Here is a 24120-nt window from a genome sequence, read left to right on the forward strand (position 1 = left end):
TATACCATCATTCGTACCGGCGGGTCTCCAATAATGGGCAGCGACTTTACTCTCCCGTTCTTCGCAACGCCCAACCTCCTCCCTGGCCCGCTGCCAACGGCCGAGGCTATCGCATCATCGCAAGATGTCCTCCAGGAGTGTACTGGTCGCCGTGTCGTCCGAGTCGGCGTCCACTTTGTTGTCAAGTACGGTGTGGGCGTATCGTTGATCGAAGCCGAGAACATGCTCTTTGTGAAGCAGTTCTCCAGCATACCAGTTCCCGCCCTTTACGCGGTCTATTCCTCCCAAGAGGAAGGACGGAGGCTGCCGACGAACTACATTGTCATGGAAAACGTCGCCGGAGAGTCGCTGGCATCCTGCTGGGCTTCGCTGGACACTGCCGCGAAATTAGCCGTATCAGACCAATTGCGAAGCCACTTCACGCAGCTACGCGCAATCCCTTCACCCGGATACTTTGGCTTGCTGGGAAAACGCCCGTTTGACGATTCGGTGTTCTGGACGGCGGATGGCGCTGAACCGCGCGTAGCAGGCCCGTTCGACTCGGAGCAGAAGCTGCTTGACGCGCTGGTGCAGAAGCAACGACACACTCACCCGCAACTCAGAAAGTCGGAATATTACGACCGCATCCTCCCTCTGGTGATTCGGAATCATGACCCAGTTTTCACGCACGGAGACTTCCAGCGGAAGAACTTTATCAGGAAAAGCGACGGGACGATCGTGCTGGTCGATTGGGAAGCGGCCGGGTGGTATCCTGCCTACTGGGAATATGCCATGGCGCTTTTTTCGTGCCGATGGGACGATGATTGGCACGCATGGGTCACAAAGGTCTTGGATGAGTACCCGAACGAATTCGCTTGGATGAATATGCTCTTCCGGGAATTATGGTCTTAGGTGGGTTATCCAGTGACGACATCCCGGCGCCAGAAGCTATGGGAGGTATGGGAAGTGAGACTAAAAGAGTTGACCTACTTTTACATCTCCACTCATTCCCATCCTTGTCCTTGCCCTCCTCTGGCCGCCCTCGTAAGCTCCGTCGCCATCATGGTAGCCGTCGTTATATACCGTGCCCAGAACCAGGCATCCCTCAGACACGACCGCCAATCTAACCTCCTGTTTCGCAGAGGACACCCTCATTCTTCAAAGCTTGAACAGCTTGCTGCGCCCATTCCTGGCAGCGCACCAGGGGTTCTCTCGGGTACAATCTTTTGGCGCCTTCAAACTGCTTCTTCGGTGGCGGGACGCTGCGGCAGATGATGTCGACACGGCCGTAGTCCCTTGGATCTACCCTACCAAGGGCGGTCTTCGTCACGAATAAGTGCGTCTCTTCAGGTTTGCGGCCCGGCTTGGTTTCGTATGTCATGCCCGTTTGAATGTCCCCCGTGACATGGAAAACGTATCCAGTTCCATCATCTGCGTCCAGCTCCACGAAGATCCGGTGGTGGTTGCGTGGGAAGCCGAGAAGTTCCACAAGATATACGTTGTACATTGTCTTACCGATGTTAGCAATTGAAGACGTAGACCTGTGTGAGACGTGCCAATGAGATACCTCTTCCTATCCCTTGGCGGGAGAAAAGACGTTGTAGCCTGCTGCTTGAGGAAGAGCAAGGGTTGGCGGAGAGGACCCAGGGAGAAGGAATATCCTTGGTTATCTGCCTGAACTGCCAAAACGTGGTGCAGGAATAAGTGCTCTGATTGGAGTGGTACAAAACGGGAAGTTTTGCATCCCTTTACAAACCCCCAAGGGAGTTAGCCGCCAGAGCAGCGAGATGATTTGTTCTCAGGGGCCGGCTAATCCATCCTCAACTAACCAGTCCCAACTTGACGAGCAAAGACGCTTCAGGATGACCTTAAGTCAGTCACAGGGACTGCTGCTGCGGCCAGTAGGTCGGCTATCGCCAATAAGACCGGTCGTTAGCCGCCTGATGCAATTTTGTGGCGAGCTTCTGTGGCTTGACCTCTTACTCGACAGAGTAGGTAGGTCGAAGTATTTTGCTGGTGAAGGTCTGGAGACGAAACACCACGGGAGGCGCTGGTGTGAGAGTCTGGGCGACTATACGAGTACAATATCTCGCTTCTTTGTTGGGAGGCGGATTCTAGGGAGTAGATTAACGAATTCTTTCGTGGTCTTTTTCTACTTGAACAAGAATATTCTGGCGAGATACCTGCACTACTCGATCTAACGCGATACACAAAGTGCTCATTGCTTAGGCACACAACAGTGGACGGCACTGGCACGAGCGAGATGACTGAAGGCACCTATACCGAGAACAGGAGGGATTTCACCTTGAGGCAGACAGACTTACACTGGATCCTTAGCGCCTCCATCTTTCAACAACAGCACCCCACAAAGGTGCATTCCTGCCAAACCAAGTGAGCGGCGAGTTGACTATATGTTAGTCTCAGCAGTCTAATGATGTGCTCAGTCGAGCCCGCTGAATGGTTGCTTTTGATGCCCTCTCGCCATGGTCGGTTTCCTGAGAATGGGTGATAGGCCATTTTCTGTCAGTGGTAGGTATAACAGGCCGTCTGGCTCAATCGGTAGAGCGTCTGACTACGAATCGTGATTCCCACAGAATCATGTGAATAGCCTATCAGGAGGTTGCAGGTTCGAGTCCTGCGTCGGTCAATTATATTTTTGTCTTTTGTTCTCACTTTTTCTTTTTTTCTTCTTTTTTTTTGATTTGATTTCCCGCCTTCTGGGCCAAGCTAGGTGAGGGAGCGTCGAAATTCGGAAAACCCTCGCTTCAGGTCATGAAGCTGGATCTGGACTTGGACTGCAAAGCTGAAGATCATCTCAGCTGAGCCGATCTTGAGCCCATTCTCCGGTGGGTCAGGAAAAGTGGGGATCGGCAAGGCTGAGAACCAGCCCACCACCCACTTGAAAGGCTGAATTTCAGTTCATGCGGAATCAGAGACGCGACCGAACCGACAAAACAAAGTCTCCCTGCTCACTACTCGAACTTCGCGACTGAAACACACAATCCTGCCGTGGCAGTGCCGTAACAAACATTGATTAGGACTATACCGCGTCAATCTCTTTATTACCCAGATACTCCCCGGAATGAATGCAATCTTCAGGTGACCGACCTCAACTTTCACCACAACGACCGATACTACCAAATAGTTTCCTGCTGCCCGCTCACTTAGCTCCTGCCGGTAGGCTGCGGCCACCGCCATGGTAGTATGCAAGTTTTGGGAGGCAGGAAACTGCAGATATGGACGTACGTTTTGCTTCCAACTGGCGCAAAGGGGTCCCTTGACTGACACTGGTACTACGTTTAGAAAACTGCCGCTTCGAACATCCGAACCGTAACCAAACGGGTAACCGATTCGCGGCGTTTGGAGGCACCGGCGGAGGAGCATTCGGAGGAACCAGCAGTAATGGTTCGTTATGGCCCCGTATACCACCTGCATCAATCACGACCCGATTCTTTCCTTCGTTCCTGGGCAAGACAGAACCTGATGCGGAGCAGCTCAATCACCCTACACCATCTCGAAGGAGACCATACAGAAAGACTTGACCAACGAGTTGCCGCAATGGATCCTATCCGCGTATTCAGGTGGGCGCGACACCCCTGAGCAGCTCTTTGGCGGGCCCATACGCGAGCAGAGCTTTGAGGAGATGAAGCTCCATCATGTGCTCGCCGAAGCTGCAGGCAACCCCCAGCAAGCGGTAGGGACATATAATCATTCTCTTGCGGTGATTGGGTTCTGCGAATGGACAAAGTTACTGATGCGCCGGGACAGATCACGCAAGCCCAACAGCTCTGGCAGCAAGCCCAGCAGCAGATCCAAACGACCCTCGGAAACCTCGACGGAGCCATCGAGTTCATCCGTGCTGCCGAGCACAAGCACCCTAACCGATACGACATTTGCAAGCAGAATACTCCGGCAGGGGGGTCAACCGGAGCCTTCTCCAAAGGCAGAACCCAGACGACGTCTGCATTTTCGCAACCAAACCCCTTCCAATCCGGCTCGGCCGCCGGCGCGTCCACCGCCAATCCCTTTTCCACCAACACGCAGACCTCGTCTCCTTTTGGCGCAGGTACGTCTACGACCGGAGCCTTCGGCCAGCCGTCCACCACAGCGAGCGGGTTCGGCCAGCCGAGCGCCTTGGGCCAGAAACCCAGCCCGTTCGGCGCCCCGGCCTTTGGACAGCCTTCCCAACCGGCTACCGCGTTCGCGAAACCGGCCGAGAACACGCCCTTCTCGGCGGCATCCCAAAGCAAGCCCGCATTTGGCCAGTCGGGGTTTGGCCAGCCAGCTTTCGGTCAATCGGGATTCGGAAAGCCCGCCCAGGGTGCGTCTCCCTTTGGTCAGGCGCAGGCTGGCCAGACAGGCGCCGGCGGCTCGGCGTTCGGACAACCTTCGGCGCTAGGGTCGCAGCCCAAGGGCTTTGGTGCCCCTGCTTTCGGCCAGCCTGCCCAACCTGCTCAACCGAGCGCGTTCGGCCAGGCCAGCGCGTTGGGCCAGAAACCGAATCCTTTTGCGGGTGGCTCGACTGGACCGAGCCCCTTTGCATCCGCGGGTCCTACGGCCACCGCGAATACGACAAGCCCGTTCGGGGCGCCGGCGCAACCCTCCGCGGCACCCAATCCCTTCGGTCAGCCGGCGCAGCCGTCGACGGCGAGCCCGTTTGCCACAGCAGCGCAGCCCGCTACTGGCGCCAGCAATCCTTTCGCGTCGCAGACCACCACGACCCAACCCGCACAGGCCAACCCGTTCCAACAGGCGACCCAGAAGGCCTCGCCATTCGGCCAGCCGTCGAGTGGCACTTCCATGGCCCCGAATCCGTTCAACAGCAATGCTCCCGCAGCGGCTCCCACGGCAGCAGCGGCGGCATCTTCTGGAGGCAATAACCCCTACCCCCCCGGAAGCGCGAAGAAACACCCCGATGTCTCGACATATGCTACCAAGAACATGTCGGGCCAGCTGGCGCAGTGGAAGGGCAAGGCGGTGACGTACAAGGATGGTGTCCCTGGGATCCGAGAGTTCGACGGGACGTGGGCGCGGATCTGGTTCCCCGACGGCCCGCCTGCGTATTACAAGGATACCGAGTTGCCGGCGGAGGAGTATGATGAGAAATCCAAGGCGCAGTGGCGGACGTTTGAGCAGACCGGCAAGTTTGAGGGGGGGATGCCGGAGTTGCCGCCCATGAGGGAGGTGTGCTTGTGGGACTTTTAGCGAATTTTTGGTGAATTGTTGAATGTGGGTGCACTTGAGGATGGAAGAGACGAGATAGAGAGAGGCAAGAGACGGCGAATTACTGGTGGTTTGGTTGATGAAAAGGCGGCCAATGTATAAGAAGCCTCGTGTATAATATGAGGTTGGTCGGTATGTTCAAGAAATACCCTTCATTGTTGATGGACAGGACTTCTGCTGTGCTCTACATTGGGATGTCCTAATCACGGGCCTTACGACAGCTGGTCATTTCACTTTGCGGCCTGATACTGGCTGCTCTACGACACTGGAATGGAAACAGACAAAATGTACGACGATAGCCCTCTGATTATATTGGCTTGACCCAACTACCTCTCAGCAGTCGGGCTTCTTCCTAGAGGACCAACCATCTAACCATACCCCGGAGACCATCACTGCGACGACGAGCCCAATCCTCCTCCTCTGTCCGTGGCGGGACAAGGGCAAGCGAACACGGTCATGATCCCCGGTAGAGTGAAGGGGATCACCCAGCTCCGTTTAGGCAGCGATGGTGACCTCAACCTCGACGCCGGCCTCGATGTTGACGATGATCTGCTTGACGACCTCAGTGGGGGCGTTGAGGTCGATGAGGCGCTTGTGGATGCGCATCTCGAAGAGATCCCAGGTCTTGGAGCCCTCACCGCACTATTGTACATCGGTGGTTAGCCATGGGAGACGATGAAAGGGAGAGAAAAAGCGGGTTTTCTTGGACGTACAGGAGTCTTGCGGGTCATGATCTTGAGGGTCTTGGTGGGCAGACGGACCTATAAGTTGGGTTAGTTTCTCCTCGAGAGTTTTGAAAGGGGTTAAGGGGAGGGGGAGGGGGGAAATGACGTACGGGACCCTTGACGCGGAGCTCCTTGGACTTGGCGCGGTCGATGAGCTCGGTGCAGACCTTCTCGAGGGAGGCGACCTTGCGCGAGGTGAGCTGCAAAAGGTGTTAGACACAAATTCGTCTTGGTCGCAGCGGCGATGGTTCGGTTTCGTGATGGTTGACTATCCATGTCGCGCAGGTCGGGTCGGGTTTTCAACTCACAGTGATACGGATGCGGTGGCTCTTGGGGGCCTCGCCGAACTCCTTATCCTGCGACAGGGTCAGCTTTGCCTGGACAATGGGTTTCCTTCCCGTCTCTCCCTCTGCGTCGCTGTGGTCGATTTACCTTCTGGTAAGACATGATGTCGGTTGGGAAGTGGTTGGCTTCTTTGGAAGAATTGATGGATTGGTTCAGATGTGCTGACCCTTCACGACTCGAACGGCTGGCGTTTCGGCAAAGTGATGAGAGGGCTGTTGAAATCGTCGGTACTTTGACTTGGTAGTTGCAAGAGGCAATGCGATGTGCATCGCGAACATTTTCTTTTCTTATTTCGTGGGGTAGGGCTTTCGGTGTGATTAGGTAAGCCAAGGTCTACCGTATAGGGTTAGTGCGGGGTGAGCTCCTTGCAGTGTTCCTTGTCATGTACCTAAGTACCTAGGTACCGAAACACCTAAGAACTGACGTCTCACTGTTAATTATAGCGACGTCTCATTTCATGATGATTCATCCGGCGAACAAAGACGAGTCCTTGGAGGGCAAACAACAAAGGGAGGAATAAAAAAAAGAACCACGTCGTCTCTCTGGAAGCTGTCTACTCGGCATGGTTTCGAATTGTCTCAGAATTCATCGACTTTACGTGGAAATCGGGCCAGAAAATAGGGACGCAGACGACTGAAAAGCTACCCTAACCACCAAGTCCAGTTCGTATGGACATCGATTCGACGATCATGGCTCCATCACATTCTTCTTCGCTCTCTCTCTCTCAACTCCCTCCGTTCGCGCCTTTCCCGCCCTCGTCTGTTCGGTCTCAGCTGAGACGGGATGACTGGGACGACCTCCTTGACAGCTGGGTCACTCTATCACGAGCTTACCTCTCATTACCGGAATCTCAGGATCTCACACAGGCCGACTCCGTTTCACCCTTCTTGGTTTCCCTGATCTCTCAAGTTGCGGAGACGGGTCTGTCCCCGGTGCTGGGATCCTCACAGACAGCAAAGCCCCTGTTACACTGGTCGGCCCAGCTATTTGGGAGGCTCCTCGAATCACCCAAGGTGCCGCCCTCAGAACTCACACAATGGCAAGTCCTCGCAGATGCCTCCAAGGTCTACACAAAAAGCCGCGTCTCAGGTCCGCTTGCCACCTTTTTCACGACACATCCGTCATTACTTGAGAAGACGCTTTCACCGCTGAAGAAGTCCCTGATCAAGCAACTCGACGCGGGAATCAGGACCGACTTGGGCGCATTGGAACGCACCATTGCTCGCCTAAACCACCTCCTCCATGCATCCCCGGACGCGGCGGCCTTCTTCCTTGCAGGCAGTGACTTTTTCGACGGTCTGGTCACTTGTTATCGTATCATGAACCCGCCTCTCAGGAAGGTCCTCGTTGCTACGGCATACTTGTGTCTCGTCGGGCTCACCGAGGACGTCCCCCAGGTGGATGGAGGAAAGGGGAAGACAAGAGCGAAACCCCGATGGGGTATGCTTACGGACACCCTTTTTGACCTGGCTGCGGCTGCCGAGTCCCACCGCGTCGGACCTCTGAACGCCAACGACTCCCTCGTGCCGGAGCTCATAAGCGCCACGCCCTTGCTGGCCGTGGTGTTGAAGCGGGCCGAGGAGGCCGAGGCATTGACGCCCACGCTTAAAGCAAGGGTACAGGGGCTCCAGAAATTTAAAAAGCTCGGCGTTGGTGTCTCGCGGCCGAAGGCGAAAAGGAGGGCTCGGCCGAAAGCCATCGATAAGGGGAAGGGGCACGACGACGGATCGGAGATGCATGTGCATCGCATGAGCCAGATTGCGCTCGTGCAGGACCTTTTCCCTGACCTGGGATCAGCGTTTGTGGCGAGACTGTTGGACGAGTTTGAGGATAACCCAGAGCTGGTTATCGCGAAGCTGTTAGAGGATGCGCTGCCTCCTCATCTCGCCAATGCCGACCGCGGGGAGCAATTGTATGTTCATTCACCCTGGCGCCAAATGCCAAGTATCACCATGAAGTATCACCATGCTAATATCCTCTCCTTGTTTCCTCTAGGGCGCCACCCGAATCCGGCAAGCAGCCATTCAACCACGATATCGCGCCACGGTCCACACCACCAACGGCCTCCCACACTCTCCCAGCGCGCCGGAACGTCTTTGACGATAAAGAGCTCGCCGAGGACATGTCCAACTTGCACTTTGGCAAGCGCAACCCCGAAAAGACAGCCGACGACGTCCTGGCCGACCGGTCCACGGCGCCGAACAAAGCCGCCATCCTGTCGGCCCTCGCGGCGTTCGACTCGGACGACGACGAGCGGGACGACACGTACGACGCCGACGACGTGGGAGGTGCCGTCGACACGGCGGCCGGCGAAGACGACCTGGAGGAAGCCGAGGGCAGGGCGCACGAGGAGGCGCTGTTCAAGGCGTGGCAGGCCGACGCCAAGCTCTTCGACCGGGACGCCGCCACGAGGAGGAGCGACGGCAGGGCCAAGATGAGGGAGGAGACGGGTATGACGGACGAGGCCATTGAAGGGTGGGCCGTCATGCTGGGGCGGAATCCGCGGCTGCGGCGCAAGTTGGAGAGCAAGCTTAGCTTGTTCCGCGGGGAGCAGACGGAGCTGGCGAGCACGGCGTGGCGCGCGGGGGCGGATGAGGATGACGAGGAGGCGGAGGGTGCTGGTGGACCTTCTTCGTCGTCCTCACGTGGCGGACGGGGACGTGGGAGGGGAAGAGGGCGGGGGAGGGGAGGTCGGGGTGGAGGAAACGTGGCTGGTCCTACGGGGGACAAGGAGACGCAGCTGGCGCGGAGGAGAAAGGAGGCCAATAAGGGGTCGAGGGCGAACCATAACCAGCGGGATCAGAGGGCGAGGAAGCTGGCGAGGGGCGGGTATGCTGGTTGAGGCCTTGTTGGTTGTGATGCGGGGTGTCATGGATAGACTTGGACGCATGAAGGATCTATAGTATTAGAATTCAAGCTCACGGCCGTTGAACGTGCTGACACTGCATCGTACCTATGGAACGCATGGGAAGTGTTCTCTCGAGTAGGTGGACATTGAGCCCGTTTGAGTAGATATTGATTTGCTATGAGAGAGATACACGACGACGCCTGTTATATGGTGGACAATTATCAATTCACAATACAAGGGGCACGCCAACTCCGGCCTCCCCTGCATCCCTGCCCGCCCGGCTGTCCTGACGGTGAGATGGCGATGCTTCCTGAGGCTCATGAGATGGTGCAGGGAGAAGGAGATGCCGAGTCTCACTGCACATCACGACAACCACGTTGTGGAGGCAGAGCCCAAGCCCAGTTTGATGACTTGATAGGAAGTGCCTTGGAAAATTTCGCCAATGCGCACTGGATAGAATTTTCTGGCTGAATACCACACCCAGGTCTCCCCGATTTCCACGGAGAGGTCGATGAGCTCGAACCCAGATGAAGGGACATCTCTGGCGGGCGAGGGCGTTTGAGTTTCCGATGTGGTCGTCTGAGTAGGATGGGTTTCCCATGTCTGAGATTGTTCATTTTGAGATGGCTCTCTGTCCTTGGATTCTGATTCTCTGTTGATGTGGACGGCAGCGGATGGCTCCTGGTCATTGCCCTTTTCCGACTTACAGTCTGTCGAGACAAGGCGTTGTCGAACAAGGGAGACCACGCTCGTCATGACGCCGCAATACGCGTTGGTACCTTGGCAAGACGGATGAATTGATGAGACCAGCGCTAACGAGACCAACACGGATGATAGACACCTACTGCTCTTGTACGACACTGGACTTGGCTGACGTGAGAGGCCTGGGCAAGGACGTCGGCGATGTCTACTGATGATCCTGCGTGGGCAACCACCAACGTCCCAGCAACAGACTCAAGGCTTCCATCGCTTTCAGTGAGCCGCCATCACGGTGCGCAGTTACTTTCTGCGCAGTGTTCGGCAAGTGGTTCTTGAAATCATGACAGCCCAAGTTCGAGGTTCGTCGAGTCTTCTATTAGGCACCGTTGGCTTCGGCTCCGGTCGTCTCCGAGAGGTCACATGACTTTCCCACCAGCCCCGCCTTTCCACCAATGACGACAGCTCGTCAGCTCAGCCACGCGTCATCGCCTGAGAGGCACAAGTACTAAGTACATCGACTTGCACCAGACGACGGGGACGGATTCATCGTAGACTCAGAAACCTGAGATTGTCTCCTTGCTTTACACCCGTCTTATACTCACCGTCTCGGCATATACCTATACATATAGACTATCCTCACCTCGTTCACCGTATTTAATTCAGGCCTCTCCAGTCATTGCTCCTTTATGCCTAGTGCCCGTCCAGCACTCACCTTCCTTGCCGCTGCTGCCGCCCTCTTCGCCGCCGTTTACATCCTCCACACATACACCAAGACCCTCACCGAAGGCCCTCGACCCCCTTCCTTCCTCCCGCCCACTCCAGACACAGACACCATGGGTGGCGGTCCAGGCCAGGGCTTCCGCTCCGTCGCCTACTTTGTCAACTGGGCCATCTACGCCCGGAAACACCGACCGCAAGACCTCCCCGTGGAAAACCTCACCCACATCCTCTACGCCTTTGCCAACGTCCGCCCCGACTCGGGCGAGGTCTACCTGACCGACACGTGGGCCGACACCGACATCCACTGGGAAGGCGACTCGTGGAACGACACGGGCACCAACCTCTACGGCTGCATGAAGCAGCTCAACCTCCTCAAGAAGCGCAACCGCAACCTCAAAGTCCTCCTCTCCGTCGGCGGCTGGACCTACTCGTCCAACTTTAGGGTCCCCGCCTCCACCCCCGCCGGCCGCGACGCCTTTGCCCGCTCCTGCGTCCAGCTCGTCAAGGACCTCGGCTTCGACGGCATCGACATTGACTGGGAATACCCGCAATCCGACGCCGAAGCCGCCGACCTCGTCTCGCTCCTCGCCGCCGTCCGCGCCGCCCTGGACGCCTACTCCGCCACCCTCCCGAGCCACCACCACTTCGAGCTCACCGTCGCCAGCCCCGCCGGCCCGCAGAACTACGGCAAGATGCGCCTCGCCGAGATGGACCGCCTGCTCGACTTTTGGAACCTCATGGCCTACGACTACGCCGGCTCGTGGGACGCCCTGGCCGGCCACCAGGCCAACGTGCGGCCCTGCGCCGACCGCCCTTCCTCCACGCCCTTTAGCACCGTCCGCGCCGTCGACGACTACGTCGCTGCCGGCGTCCACCCGTCCAAGATTGTCCTCGGCATGCCGCTCTACGGCCGCGCGTTTGAGAACACCGACGGGCCAGGCACGCCGTACTCCGGCACGGGGGAAGGGTCGTGGGAGCGCGGCGTGTGGGATTACAAGGCCCTGCCGCGCGACGGTGCGAAGGAGGCGCATGACGACCGAGTCGGCGCGAGCTGGTCGTACGACGCTGCGAAGCGGATCATGGTCAGCTACGATACCGTGCCGATGGCCAAGGCCAAGGCTGCCTTTGTGGCCGAGAGGGGGCTCGGCGGTGCCATGTGGTGGGAGAGCAGCGCTGACAAGCCTGCTGGTCAGGGGAGTCTGATCGAGAGTGTCGTCGATGTGTTGGGTGGTCCCAAGGCGTTGATGCGTCAACCCAATTGTATCGTGTACCCTGAGACCAAGTACGACAACCTCCGCAACGGGTTTCCCGACCAATAGACCGTAGATAGGGAAACGTAGACCGAATTAGACGCGTGTAGACCCATTGGATACTTTGCAAGGACTACGCATGTCAAAAGGGCGAGATGTTGAAAACCGCAAGTTCCAAGAGCATTGTCATTGCCAGCCTCTGATGGGGGGTTTGTGATCGTCATGCTACATCAACGCCAGAAATTTTCCGCGGCCATCCTTCCTTAGCCGACTGAATGCCATAAAAATCCCGGGTTCGCCCTGCCGACCCAAGACGCAAAAAAAAAGTCCATGATCACTACCAGATCCACCCCGTCAGAACGTGGTCGTCATTCGTGGCTCTATTCACGCCTTCTCCTCGAAGACGTAGGTGAGGTGGCAGCGACCGCAGTATTGCCTGTCCTGCATGGCAGCCATGAAGACACCAGCGCCGCACTACATAGTGTTAGTTTTGACGGTGCTGAGACAAGTGGAATGACATGGACGTACCTCGGGAGAGGGGCACTCGCGGCGGAGACGCTCAATCTTGCCGTCCGAGTCGACCTTGTAGTACTTGAGCACAGCCAGCTTGACCTTCTTGCGCTTGTGCTTGATCTTCTTGGGGGTGGTGTAGACCTTCTTCTTGCGCTTCTTGGCACCACCACGCAGACGGAGGACGAGGTGGAGGGTCGACTCCTTCTGGATGTTGTAGTCGGAGAGGGTGCGGCCGTCCTCGAGCTGCTTGCCGGCGAAGATGAGGCGCTGTTGGTCGGGGGGGATGCCCTCCTTGTCCTGGATCTTGGACTTGACGTTGTCGATGGTGTCGGAAGACTCCACCTCGAGGGTGATAGTCTTCCCCGTGAGGGTCTTGACGAAGATTTGCATGATTGCCTACTTGACGGGGTCAGACGGGACTTGATAAGGGGTAGCGCGCGCATTGCGAGCAGGCAGGAGGGGGCGGCGGGACAAGGCCAGCCAGGCATCCCAGCAGATCCCAGTGAATATCCGCTGAACGGAACAAACTGAACCTTGCTCGCCCCCTCCATCATGACCGTGAATTCTCGTAGATGCGCCGACGCTGGCGAATCGCACCAGGACGACCGCGAGCAGACGACATCGCGGAGAAACAGGGTATCATGGTGCCGATGAATAGAAAGCGCTCGCAATGGCGTAGAAATGCATCATCTTCAAGACATACCTCGACAATAGAGTATTGCCTTCCTAAGCAAATCTTTCAGATGGTGCGGTCGGGATGGAGGAGAAGAGGGAAAAGAGAGTGTGGCCAGGATTTGAGTGACAAAATGCGTGGGCCGAAGGCTGGGTGGGGCCGGGCCCTCAAGCAGGTACTTCATGTTGATGCGACATATTGAAAGTACGGTAAGGTCACGTGACTAGGGTTCTCGCTTTTTTTTTTCTTTTTTCGTACCCCAAGTCGTGTACGTCAAGCGAGCCCCAAGCCCCGTTTTCGAGTGCGAGACGGGATCCACAATTTCGCGCGCACCACTACGAGTGATTAACCTCCAGCCGCTGGTATCACGCTTCGCCTCTCAGTGTCAACCAACCGAACTTTTCTTCCGTACATCAGAAAAGCTCACTCAGTACGTCGCCCACTGACCTCGTCGCCTTCTTCTCCTTGCTCGACAATATCTGACTTGCCGTTTAGACACCGCAACCATGGTCAAGAAGAGAAAGAATAAGTACGATCCCGATTCCTCCTGTCCACCAGCATCACCACCAGAGCCGCCGCCATGGGTTCCGATGTCCAATATGGACCTCGATTCGTGTCCATGGTCTTGAACACAGCAATGACAACGACCCTAATTACACAAGAACGATACTAACAGTTCACCACAGCGGCCGCAACAAGCAGGGCCGCGGCCACGTCAAGCCCATCCGGTGCAGCAACTGCTCTCGCTGCACCCCCAAGGACAAGGCGATCAAGAGATTCACCATCCGCAACATGGTCGAGTCTGCTGCCATTCGTATGTCTCCTGCTCCGCCTACCGTATACCAATGCACCCCGCTAACTCCCCCAGGTGATATCTCCGACGCCTCCGTCTTCCAGGAGTATACAGTACCCAAGATGTACCTGAAGCTGCAGTACTGTGTCTCTTGCGCCATCCACGGCAAGATTGTCCGGTACGTTCGTCCGTGGGAGCGACGACTGCACGCCACTGCGGCGTGTATGCGCTTCGGATGAACCTTGGCGTTACTTTTCCGAGCTCCCGCAAACTCCCCGTTCCCAATTGTAAGTAAGAACACGTTTGCGCTGACACGACCATTCTAGTGTCCGCTCCCGCGAGGGCCGCAAAAACCGTGCCCCACCCCCTCGTGTCCGTTACAACAAGGACGGCAAGAAGATCACCCCCAACCAGGCTGCTAAGACCACCACGGCGTAAATTGGGTTGTGCGAGTAATGGGCAAAAAAGGGAACGGCGATGGCGAGTACATGACGAATTGATGATGCGTATGTAAACGCAACAAAGATGGACAAAAATTGTCTTTATTTTCCTTGGGCGCTCATGAATAGGGCATGGCGGAACGGGGTGACTTGGTGTTGACTCGGGAAACGATCGAGCCATAGTTCCTCGACAAGGGAATCATCAACGACATCTACTACTTCCTATGAAGCATGTATTGGCATTCGAGTCGTGACGCAGTGCTGTGGCTGTTGTTCTACATACTGGGAGAGCTGGGATGTGTCGTCGTCCCTTGATGCTGTCTCAGTCCACGTTCCCTCATGTCCCGACTACACGTCTCAAGCGCCGCGAGTGGTAGAACCAGAATTGTAAGTGCATCATTACATCTACCCAAGCCGATCCCGTAGTCCACTTGACTTCGTACAATCATGACCACCATCGTGCGTGTAAAACCCAAAGTCAAACCCTTGTCCCAGACATTCCCTTCCGTCAACCCGTCCATTCTATGCTCATCTTGTTGTCTCATCTTAGAGGTATCTGTGTTAGCCCGGCAGACGGATGCTGCGCCTGCGACTGCGACTGCGACTGCGGCCGCCGGCCGACAATGTAGTCCTGGTTCTCAATGGTGACGCTCTTGGTCATGTGGTTGACCTTGTAAACGCCAACCAGCCGGGCCGCCAGCTCGAACATGTTATTCCGGAGCGAAATGACAATAAACTGCGCGTTCTTGGTGCGCTCCTTGATGTAGTTGGCCACAATCGAGACCTGGACATGTCAGTAAGAGAGAGGAGAATAAAAGAGAGACAGAGAGAACATACGTTGCGGAAATCCAAAGCAGCGTCAATCTCGTCCATCACATACAACGGCGTGGGCTTGTAATGGTGCAGCGCAAACACGAGCGCAAGACTGCTAAGCGTCTTCTCGCCGCCCGACAAGTTGCCAATGTTCTTCCACGACTTCTTGGGCGGCATGACGCTGAAGAGGATCCCCTCGCTGAACGGGTCCAGCGAGTCGACGAGTTCGAGCTCGGCGTTCCCGCCCATGGTGATCATCTGGTACATCTCCTTGAGCCGGAGCGAGATGATGCTGAAGCCCTCCATGAACCCCTCGAGCCGCAGCCGCCGCAGCTCGTCGCACCGCTTCTTGGCCGCGTCGCGCTGCGCAATCGCCGACGCCAGGTCCGACGACCGCGCCGCGTGCTCCTCCACCCGCCGCCGGTACTCGGCCAGCACCCCGAGGTCGACGCTGACGTTGGCCGTCTTTTCCTCCAGCGCCGCAATCTCGCCCTTGAGCTTGTCCTTGCTCATCCCCGCCAGCTCGTCGGGCGTGTACGACGGAAGCTGCTGCGGTTGCCGTACGTGGGCTGTGGGGTCGGGGTCTTGCTTCGGCCGTAGTGTCTCGTCTTGGCTGTCTCCTTCCGACCCGGAACCTGCGTCGTCCTCCTCATCCTCCGCCTTCTCCTCCTCCTCCCCCTCTTCCTCGCCCCTTGCAGTAGCAGGAGCAGCAGACGAGTTCGAAATACCAATGAGGTCGTCCGTGTCCTGGATGGTAAGCTTGGCGAGCTTATCATCCCAGTACCGAAGCCGCTTCTGGTTCTCAAACAGCTGCTTCTGGTTCTCCTCGAGCTTATTCCGCATCTCAATCTCCACCGCCCTCGTCTCATTGAGCTCGGCCGTCTTGTCGTCGAGCTCCGCCTTGAGGGCCGCCAGCTCCTCCTCCTTGGCCGCCAGGGCCTCCTCGGCCTCCTCGACGCGGCTTCGAAGCGTCTCCGCCTTTTCGCCCTGGTTGTCGATATCGTGATCCAGCGCCTCGAGCTCGTGGATGGCCGCCTCGAGCTCCTTGGTGGCCTTGGCATGGTCCCTCGCGAGTTTGACCCTCTGCTTCTCGGCCTTGGCCTTGCGGACCTCGGCGTTGGACGTTTCTTCGTTTTGCGACACCACTTCCTCCTTGAGGGCGTCGACGTTGGCCCGTTGGATCCGCAGCTTCTCGCCGCCGGCCTCCATGATCTTGTCTTGCAGCGCCTTGATCTCCTCCTCGACGCCGGCCGTCTCGTCGTGGAGCCTCTGGAGGTCCCGGTGGAGCCTGGCCATCTCCTTCTCGAGGGCTGCCATCCGGCTGTCGTCCGACTGGGACGGCTGGTGCTCCCTGTCGAGCTCCTTGATGCGGCGCTGGGCGTCGGCGAGGTTCTTGGCGGCGCTGTCCACCTCGAGGCCGAGCTTCTGCATCGTGGTGTCGAGCTGAGGAATCTCCTCCTGCAGGGCCCGGAGTCGGTTTTCGAGGTCCCGTTGACGGTCCTGCCACACCTGGAACTTCTGCTCTAATGCTTCGAGGTCGGCTTCGAGCTCGGCAACCTGCTCTTTGCTCCGCTCGGGAATCAGCTTGGAAGACATCAAGCCTCTCTTGACCGTGGTGCCGCCGCCGGACATGGTACCGGACTTGTCGATGAGTTCCCCGTCCAGCGTCACCACGCGCCACCGCTTGGCGCCGTAGGCGATCCTGTTGGCCTGGGCGAGGTCGTTCGCCACCAAGGTGTCCTGCAGGGCATGATAGAAGGCCGGGCGGAACCGGTCGTCCCTGGCTCGGATGAGGTCGAAGAGGCGGGGGGCGTTCTCGGGCGTCTGGATGGGCTGCAGGTCACGGACCCTCAGCTTGTCCAGGCAGATGAAGTTGCCGCGGCCCAGGTTGGTCTTCCGCAGGTACTCGATGCACTGCTGGCCGGCCTCGACGGTGTCGGTGACAAAGTTTTCGAGGGAGGGACAGGCGGTGGAGATGGCGACGTCGTACTTTTGGTCAATGACGGCCAGGTTGCCCAGGCGGCCGTGGAAGCCGTCGATGCGGCCGGATTCCTTCATGCGCATCAGCGCCGCGAGAACCTTGTTCTGGGTCTGGGTCTGAGCGAGACTCGAGCGCGCCTCATCGGCCCTCTGCCGGGCATTGGACACCTTGGCTCGGACCCTGGGCTCGTCCCGGGCGAGTTCCTGGAGCTTCGCCTCGATCTTGCCCGCCTCCTTCTCGAGCCGGGCCTTTTCGATCGCACACTCCCGGAGCTCCTGGAGCTTAGCCGCCCTCCCTTCCTCGATGGAGCTGATCTTGGCTTCCAGCTCGGCCACGGCTACTTCTCCCGCATTGGCCTTTTCTCTGAGGATGGCCATTTCGCTCTCGGCCACGGCGATGGCGGATTGCTTCTGGTTGATCTTCTCCATCCAGGGCTCGAGAGACTTTTGCTTGGCGGCGATTTGGTCCGAGAACTTTTGCGTCTTGCCCTTGAGGCTTTCGCGGATGGTCGCCAGCTCCTCTTCTTCCTCCTGGATCCTGACTTCGAGCGAGGCGAGTTCCCTGGCGCGCGACTCGATCTCTCGGGTGCATTCCACGACGGTCTCGTCGGCCTCGGCGGCCGAGTTTTCGCAGCTGGCAATGGTCTTCTCGAGCTTCTTCTGCTTGTCGGTCAAGAACTTGCGCTTCTCGTCAAACTTGACGCGTTCTTGTTCAAACTTGGAGACCTCCTTGGCTAGGCCCTTGACTTCCTTCTCCTGGGCCTCGAATTCCCTGCTGCCCTGCGTATAGTTCTTCTGGAGCTCCTTGATGAGCTTCTGGCTCCCCTCATGCTTCTCCATCTCGGCATCGAGATGTGCCTGCATCTGGCTCATGGCCTCTTGGGTGACAGCCACGTTGTCGTTGCACTCGCTGATGTAGAGCTGGTACAGGGCCGACTTTTTCATGGCGAGCTCGTTTTCGTCGTTGATGTATGCCAGGGCCTTGTCCTTCTTGTCCTCGAGGCTGTTCTTCTCCTTCTCGACGTGCTGGACGCGACCGCTCTTCTCCATGCAAATGTCGTTGAGGGTTTCGACTTCGGTGGCGGCTTCTTCGATGGGCGTCTTGTATTTGGAGGTGCCGATGATGTCTTCGAGGTACTCGAGGAGGCCGTCGTCGTGTTCGTTGGCGGCCTTGGCCTTCATCTGCGCAATGGACTCGACTTCGCCCTGCAGGATGAGGAACCGCTTATGGTCAAGGTCGATGCCGCGGTCGCGCAGGAGCGTGGTGACGGTGGTGAAATTGGAGAGCTTGCTGTTGATAAAGTACTGGCTCGAATTGTTCTTGAAGGCCTTGCGCGATATGATGAGCTGGGAGTCGGGGATATCGACAGGACCGGCCCCGTTGGTCTGGTCGAGGACTTCCTTGAAATGCACGGCTACCTCGCAGTAGTCGAGGTTCGGATACTGGGCCGAGTTGTGAATCAAGGCGGAGAGCTTGCCCTGGCGCATCTTGCTGGCGCGGAAACCAAAGACGAAGAGCAGAGAGTCGATGACGTTGGACTTGCCGGAACCGTTGGGCCCGACGACGGAGGAGAAGGAGGCGTGGAACGGGCCAACCTCTTGGCGGCCCGCATAACTCTTGAAGTTTGTGAGGATGAGATGAGTGATGACGAGGCGGGGCTTGGGCGTGGTGTCCTGGACAACAGGCACGGTCAAGTTGCGCGATTTGAGCATAATGTCCATGGGCCTCTCCAAGATGGTGTCCATGGGTCGGATCGGCTTGATGGTGGCCTGGGTGTCATCGGCGGCGACGACCGTCTGCTCGTTGACGCTGGCGTTTGTGATGTCGGCGAGGGGCGCGCCATGATTCTGCGATGGCTCGGGAGTGGCGGAGGCCTTGGGGGTGAGAAGCGAGCGGTCCTCGACGTCTGATGGCTCCGACTTCACCGCTCTTTGGGCCACACTCTTGCGCTTCCTTGGGACGGGCTTGGGCTCATTCTCCGGCTCATCGATATCCATATCCACGGTCATTACCGTCTGATCGGCTTCCGAGATTTCGCATGGTTCTAGGGACGCGGGGAGGAGGCTCTTCTTCGGTCGGCCTCGCGGTCTCGGGGCTGATGTCGGTGCTGGTGTTGAGCTAGAGGCAACGGATGATGTGCTCAATCTTGAACGGGTTTGTCGGCGAATGGTGCGGGTAGGTGCCGGTGTATATTCGTCTTCTTCTTGGGTCATGGTAGTTGCATTCGCGAGTTCGTCCTCATCTGAGGACTCGATGATGGCTTGTCGCCGTGTGCGGCGCGTTCTGCCTGCCGCAGCTGACATGGCTAGTTAGTGGTGATGGAGTCGGCAGTTGCAACAATAAAGAAATCGATGCGCGAAATTAATAAGACTGCCAACTGTTGTAAGAGCGAATCACCACGGTAATCTGCAAGTGTTGTGTTGGTTAAAGTGCGATCGCGAGATCCCCCACCTTTCAACTCTGGCGTTTGTTTGATTTCATCCCGATTGGGAGTAGCGCCTAAACAAACCGAGCCACAGTAAGCACAGCCACAACCCGTCAGCCACAAGGCCAAACCAGCCTTCAATTCGACAAGCTTCAACTTTCTACGGATATCAGTCTCGCTTTGCGACACCACCAGCCATTGACCAGTCCGTATTCGTATACTCACCGAGACAATATCGAACGCCACAGCAGACATGTTTGACTACACCCGGTTCGACCATGTCTTCAGTCCGTCCGCACAGTTTCCATACGATCGACAGACTATCCAGGACATTGAAACCTACCGCAAGAGCTTCAATGGGATACTTTTTATCGACCGCGTTCTGAAGGCGCTTGGCCTCACCAAAGGTTGGATGTTCTACGCAGGCGCTTGCTTAACCATGGGCCCTAAACTAATCATTCACTCCTGTGCAGCCAGAACGTACCCTCCCAAGTCCGACGCTGCATTGAGGACGCTTCACCAAAACCTCTGCGAAGCCGACATCTCCATCCACCACCGCCTCTCCATCTTTTACTACTTTCTGCTCGACTTTGACAGCGACGACAGCCGATTGCAAATCTCCAACCGCTTCGCCGAGGTGTCGGGTGTTCCCAAGACGTACCAGATCTTCATGAAAGGCCTGTGGCTGCTGGACCACCAACAATTCGATGTGAGCATAAGTGGGATCGATTATTGTGAGGAATTCGACTAACCGTCTGACTAGCGGGCCTTGGAACACGTCACCCACCCATCCCTGACACCCGACTTTTCGGACGAGATCCTCGTCACCTTCGTCCGACACGCCCCAGCCAACGACTACACTCTCCCACTCGCCTACTACCACACGGTCCAGCCGATCCTGAAAGACCCAGAAGCGCTCGACCTTCTCTTCAACGCCATGGCGCGGACGAGCGTGACGGAGGCGCTCTACTTTTCCCGAAAGCACGCCGAGGCGGATCGGGAGCAGCTCTTCCGGCGACTGGTATCGAGCGTACTCGACGCCCCCGCCAGCGAGGAGACGGCCAACCGCGCAGTCGAGCTCGTGGGCCTCGCGCTGGACCCCGCCGAGGAGTCGTGGCTCGAGGAGTACCTAACTCAGGGAGAAGGCAAGCGGCTGAAGAATGCCAAGGACACTCTTCTCATGCGCAAGCTGGCTACTGGACGGTACGAGGAGGCTATCAAGGAGAGGGGCATGGGCAGTAAGTGGGGAGTGGTGTTGGAAGGAGTCAAGACCGGGTTGGGCGGGCGAACCGACTGATGGGCTACTATCCGCCATATCCATGTATTACGAACATCTTTCAGCATAGCATGGCGTTTGGTTGATGTCTGACTTTATCATACTCGGGCTGGAATTATTCAATGGGTATTCTATAGCTACGACGAGTTTGAATTGCTCGTAACAATTTACATTCGAATTTCCGAGTATTTATTTTACCTGACAGCTATACCAACTGACAGCAGCTGGGCCTTATCGGCCTGTTGCGCCCCGCTGATGACTCAGGAATTTTCTCACCACCAAGTCGCTCATCGTCACCGCCATGCGGAACTAGAAGGAAAAAGGAAGAAAAAGGACAAGAAAATGCATGACTTGACGAGACTGCAGGCCATGTCAATACTTCCACCTTCACGTCTTTCGTGTTATTTCTCAAATGGCTAGCTCCGCTACCAAATCCGTCAAGTTTGTCGAGTCGGGACCGTCCGGGCTGCCGGTCAAGCGGAAACAGGTGCAACAAGCATGTGAAGCCTGTCGTAAGCGTAAGAAACGGTGCGTCCACACGGGGGGCCAGGGCCAGGGACAAGGTCAGGGTCAGGGACAAGGACACGGCCAAGGACAACAACAAGCGTTTCCCAACGAAGACGGCGATGACAAGAGTCCCTCATTGAATTCATTCCCTCGGGCCCGCGATGGCCGCCCACGACGCAGCCTACCGGATGTTAGACAGCATGGAATGCCTCCCGGTCATCCCTCTGGCCGGTTCGTGTCCGATACCAACCCCGAGGGCATGTTCAGCGAGGCTGTCGGGAACAGTTCTGCTGCCGCTGCTACTACAGCTACTACTACTACTACGTCTCCCACGGCTGCAAACCCCCAGGCCCATCTGGGCAGATTCATCGGCGACACCAATCCACAAGGCATGTTCAGCGAAGCCATGAGCCCGCCTCGAAAGAATGGATGGCGCAAACCCAAACCCCCGTACCAGGAACGGCGGTTCGTCTGCGACACCAACCCCGAGGGCATGTTCGCCGAGGCCACCGGACCGCCGCAGGACCCGGCCGCTTCTTCGCGCAACGATGAAGTCGGCGTGTGGGTGCCGTCCCGTCCGCACGGGGCCTCCTCCCCCCGCTTCTCGTCTTCGTCTCCTACCATCCAGGCCCCCAACGCGCCGGCACCGCGACCGTCCATCCCCTTCGATCCCATCCTCCTGCCCTACGTGCGGGAACACTGTCTGCCCTGCGTCCCGCCCGAGAAGGACTTTCGCCAGCTGAAAAGGGTGTACACCCGCAAGATCCATCCCATCTACGCCCTCGTCCCGGACTCGGTCCTCGGAGACGACGACGACTCGCCCGCCAACATTGTCCTGCGGCAGGTCATCTCGCTCGCGGCATCTACTGACCCGTCCATGGCGAACCATCTGCGTCTGAAGAACAGAGGTCCGGCCAAGCTGGCCCTGGCCGACTTTACCAACGCGCTCTCGGGGGCCATCCGGACGACGCTGGCCACCAGTCTGATCCCCGACAGGACGGTCCACATCCGCGTGCTGTGCATGCTCTCGCTGTACTTCCAACCGTCGTGCGCCGAGGAGAGCGAGGTGCCGTCCCAGTTCTTCGCCGAAGCCGTCCATCACTGCCAGACGCTGGGGCTCCACCTGCTCCGCACCGGCGATCCCGCCCTCGAGACGCTGTTCTGCGCCGTCTGGGCCATCGACAAGATCAACGCCGCGGCCAACGGCCGGCCTCGCCTCCTGTACGAATGGGACTTTGCCGCCAGCGTGGACGAATGCATCGGTCGGCAGGAGCCCTGTTTCCGGCTGTTCCTGATGGTGTCCCGCTGGCTGGACAGGACCATCGACCTGTACCGGCCGGCCGTCAGCGCGGATGCCCTGGGGGAAAACAAGCCGTTTGTCGAGCTCCCCGTGCTCGAGCCGATGATTGTCGAAGCCAACGCGCTGGAGGTGCCGACGTTCCTCATCGCCACCATCGAGGTGTTTTACCACGCCGTCATCATCCTCTCCTGCCGGCTCCCGCGGCCCGGGGCGGCCGAGTCGAAGTATTCCGCCAACATCCCGCCGCCCATGGCCAACGCGCGGCGGTCGCTCGCGTCGGAACGCATCGCGAGCAACGTGAAGAGGGAGAAGCTCAGCCCCGTCCCGTTTGTGCCGTACGCCGTGTCGCTGTCGCTCAGCGTGGAGTACAGGAAGATGCGGCACAGCGCGCTCCCCATGTTCCGGTCCCGGGCCGTCGAGGCCTTCAAGGCCAACTGCGAGCTGCTGAAGCGGTACAAGGACGTTTTCCGCAACGCGCGCGTCACGTACGGGCTTGGCGAGCGCCTGCTGAAGGAGATGGAGCGCGCTGCCACGTCGCTGGCCCAGGAGGCGCCGACCGCCCAGACCCCGGCGCAGGGCTCCGTGTCGGATTTGTCGAGCCAGCCGACGCCGGAGATCCACCACCGCCATCACCCCGTGCAGGCGCCGCAGGATGCGCAACAGCAAGGGTACGACGCGTCGGTGAACGGGCTGCCCAACCTCGACGCCATGAATTTCCATCTCGACGTGTTTGGCCACTTTGATCCCAGTTTCGACCTGACCATGGCCGACAATGCGCTCGAGGGCAACTTGGACATTGGTCTGCCGCTGAACTGGGGGGACTGGGAGCAGACGGGAGCGGGCCCGGGTTGAGCTGTCTAGGGTGCGAGCGAAGATGTCGGAGTGGTGAACTGGGCTGGTCACCGACTGACGGGACACGCCGGGATCGTACTGTGCGTGACAGTGTCTTGCGAGCCGATACCCGCCAGTGAGAGCTTGGCTGGAAATATCGACTCATGATAGTCGAGCACTGGAGCAAGGACGGCGGATGGCCAGGTTTGTTCACCTAAACCTTATGCCGGCGGCGATTGTCATGCCGTATCAGTTCCGGGACTCAGTCGTTATCACGGCGAGGCAAGACGCAAGGGAGAAGGCAACCCCCGGCCTGTGTCGTCGATGCAATCCACCATCCATATCGCGTCGCCAAGTCTCGATCCCTTCAGTGCAACACCAGCACTGGGTCGGCGTTGATCTATCGCTGTGGCTTGGTCGGACTGAATCTTACGGATTAGGGGCGTATGCTTGGCGGTTGAATAGAAGGGATGCATCAGCGAGGCGAGCAGCTTTGGCAACTGGTCCTACATGCCGAGGCAGGGGTTGTTGTGGATTATATACCCAGGGGCACGTGTAGTCCTTGGTTACTGCATCCACTATAGAAAAAGCTTCAGAACAACACATTCAATCCCACTGGCAACCCTGGTGTGGCCCATGGTGCGAGTGCGTGCCTCTAGAGTCGATATACTAGAGGCACCGAGTTGGAAGAAACGTAGAGAAATAAGTCCTTCCAGTTCTTCGCAGTCTCGTGGTTAAACCTATGGAAGGCCTCAGTCGAGTGGAACTGGGGTCACGCT

General features: G+C 57.8%; 11 protein-coding genes and 1 non-coding gene across 12 annotated transcripts; 8 read left to right on the forward strand and 4 right to left on the reverse strand.

Annotated features, from left to right (window-relative positions):
* Window positions 1–33: 33 nt before the first annotated feature.
* On the forward strand, window positions 34–1565 carry ACRALDRAFT_2139500 (uncharacterized protein; the record flags this gene model as incomplete). Its single annotated transcript, XM_071024157.1, has 1 exon — window positions 34–1565. One exon carries the CDS (start codon window positions 34–36, stop codon window positions 889–891), a length of 858 nt encoding a protein of 285 aa, XP_070872261.1. The 3' UTR covers window positions 892–1565.
* A 955-nt stretch (window positions 1566–2520) lies between these two features.
* ACRALDRAFT_t227 lies at window positions 2521–2626 on the forward strand. The gene has a single exon. It is a non-coding gene; the product is annotated as a tRNA-Arg (tRNA).
* A 549-nt stretch (window positions 2627–3175) lies between these two features.
* On the forward strand, window positions 3176–5184 carry ACRALDRAFT_2029116 (uncharacterized protein; the record flags this gene model as incomplete). Its single annotated transcript, XM_071020571.1, has 4 exons — window positions 3176–3221; window positions 3283–3384; window positions 3474–3673; window positions 3748–5184. 4 exons carry the CDS (start codon window positions 3176–3178, stop codon window positions 5182–5184), a joined length of 1785 nt encoding a protein of 594 aa, XP_070872262.1.
* A 513-nt stretch (window positions 5185–5697) lies between these two features.
* Window positions 5698–6374, reverse strand: ACRALDRAFT_2029117 (40S ribosomal protein uS10; the record flags this gene model as incomplete). Its single annotated transcript, XM_071020572.1, has 5 exons — window positions 5698–5844; window positions 5916–5963; window positions 6038–6127; window positions 6236–6283; window positions 6360–6374. 5 exons carry the CDS (start codon window positions 6372–6374, stop codon window positions 5698–5700), a joined length of 348 nt encoding a protein of 115 aa, XP_070872263.1.
* Window positions 6375–6991: 617 nt separating this feature from the next.
* On the forward strand, window positions 6992–9114 carry ACRALDRAFT_2061796 (uncharacterized protein; the record flags this gene model as incomplete). Its single annotated transcript, XM_071021985.1, has 2 exons — window positions 6992–8188; window positions 8293–9114. Coding segments are annotated over 2 exons (2019 nt in total), but the record flags the coding sequence as incomplete, so codon positions are not given.
* A 165-nt stretch (window positions 9115–9279) lies between these two features.
* On the reverse strand, window positions 9280–10096 carry ACRALDRAFT_2060527 (uncharacterized protein). The gene is made up of 2 exons (XM_071021926.1): window positions 9966–10096; window positions 9280–9899 (listed from the first exon to the last, which is right to left on the reverse strand). Exon 2 carries the CDS (start codon window positions 9874–9876, stop codon window positions 9484–9486), a length of 393 nt encoding a protein of 130 aa, XP_070872265.1. The 5' UTR covers window positions 9877–9899; window positions 9966–10096; the 3' UTR covers window positions 9280–9483.
* Window positions 10097–10652: 556 nt separating this feature from the next.
* ACRALDRAFT_2110225 (glycoside hydrolase family 18 protein) lies at window positions 10653–11858 on the forward strand (the record flags this gene model as incomplete). Its single annotated transcript, XM_071023460.1, has 1 exon — window positions 10653–11858. The coding sequence occupies one exon, from the start codon at window positions 10653–10655 to the stop codon at window positions 11856–11858; it is 1206 nt and encodes a 401-aa protein (XP_070872266.1).
* A 315-nt stretch (window positions 11859–12173) lies between these two features.
* ACRALDRAFT_1072223 (uncharacterized protein) lies at window positions 12174–12692 on the reverse strand (the record flags this gene model as incomplete). Its single annotated transcript, XM_071017950.1, has 2 exons — window positions 12174–12263; window positions 12318–12692. The coding sequence occupies 2 exons, from the start codon at window positions 12690–12692 to the stop codon at window positions 12174–12176; spliced, it is 465 nt and encodes a 154-aa protein (XP_070872267.1).
* A 970-nt stretch (window positions 12693–13662) lies between these two features.
* Window positions 13663–14206, forward strand: ACRALDRAFT_1035902 (40S ribosomal protein eS26; the record flags this gene model as incomplete). Its single annotated transcript, XM_071015008.1, has 3 exons — window positions 13663–13789; window positions 13844–13946; window positions 14095–14206. Coding segments are annotated over 3 exons (342 nt in total), but the record flags the coding sequence as incomplete, so codon positions are not given.
* Window positions 14207–14749: 543 nt separating this feature from the next.
* On the reverse strand, window positions 14750–19412 carry ACRALDRAFT_1052131 (uncharacterized protein; the record flags this gene model as incomplete). Its single annotated transcript, XM_071015714.1, has 3 exons — window positions 18080–19412; window positions 15046–17617; window positions 14750–14992 (listed from the first exon to the last, which is right to left on the reverse strand). Exons 1-3 carry the CDS (start codon window positions 19303–19305, stop codon window positions 14750–14752), a joined length of 4041 nt encoding a protein of 1346 aa, XP_070872269.1. The 5' UTR covers window positions 19306–19412.
* Window positions 19413–19618: 206 nt separating this feature from the next.
* On the forward strand, window positions 19619–20887 carry ACRALDRAFT_1077616 (uncharacterized protein). The gene is made up of 3 exons (XM_071018663.1): window positions 19619–19834; window positions 19901–20136; window positions 20191–20887. Exons 1-3 carry the CDS (start codon window positions 19681–19683, stop codon window positions 20722–20724), a joined length of 924 nt encoding a protein of 307 aa, XP_070872270.1. The 5' UTR covers window positions 19619–19680; the 3' UTR covers window positions 20725–20887.
* A 474-nt stretch (window positions 20888–21361) lies between these two features.
* Window positions 21362–24002, forward strand: ACRALDRAFT_2139521 (uncharacterized protein). Its single transcript, XM_071024158.1, has one exon. It carries the CDS (start codon window positions 21416–21418, stop codon window positions 23360–23362), a length of 1947 nt encoding a protein of 648 aa, XP_070872271.1. The 5' UTR covers window positions 21362–21415; the 3' UTR covers window positions 23363–24002.
* The last annotated feature ends 118 nt before the right edge of the window (window positions 24003–24120 follow it).

This window comes from Sodiomyces alcalophilus, assembly GCF_042370955.1.
Source record: "Sodiomyces alcalophilus JCM 7366 unplaced genomic scaffold ACRALscaffold_7, whole genome shotgun sequence".
Classification (NCBI taxonomy): domain Eukaryota; kingdom Fungi; phylum Ascomycota; class Sordariomycetes; order Glomerellales; family Plectosphaerellaceae; genus Sodiomyces; species Sodiomyces alcalophilus.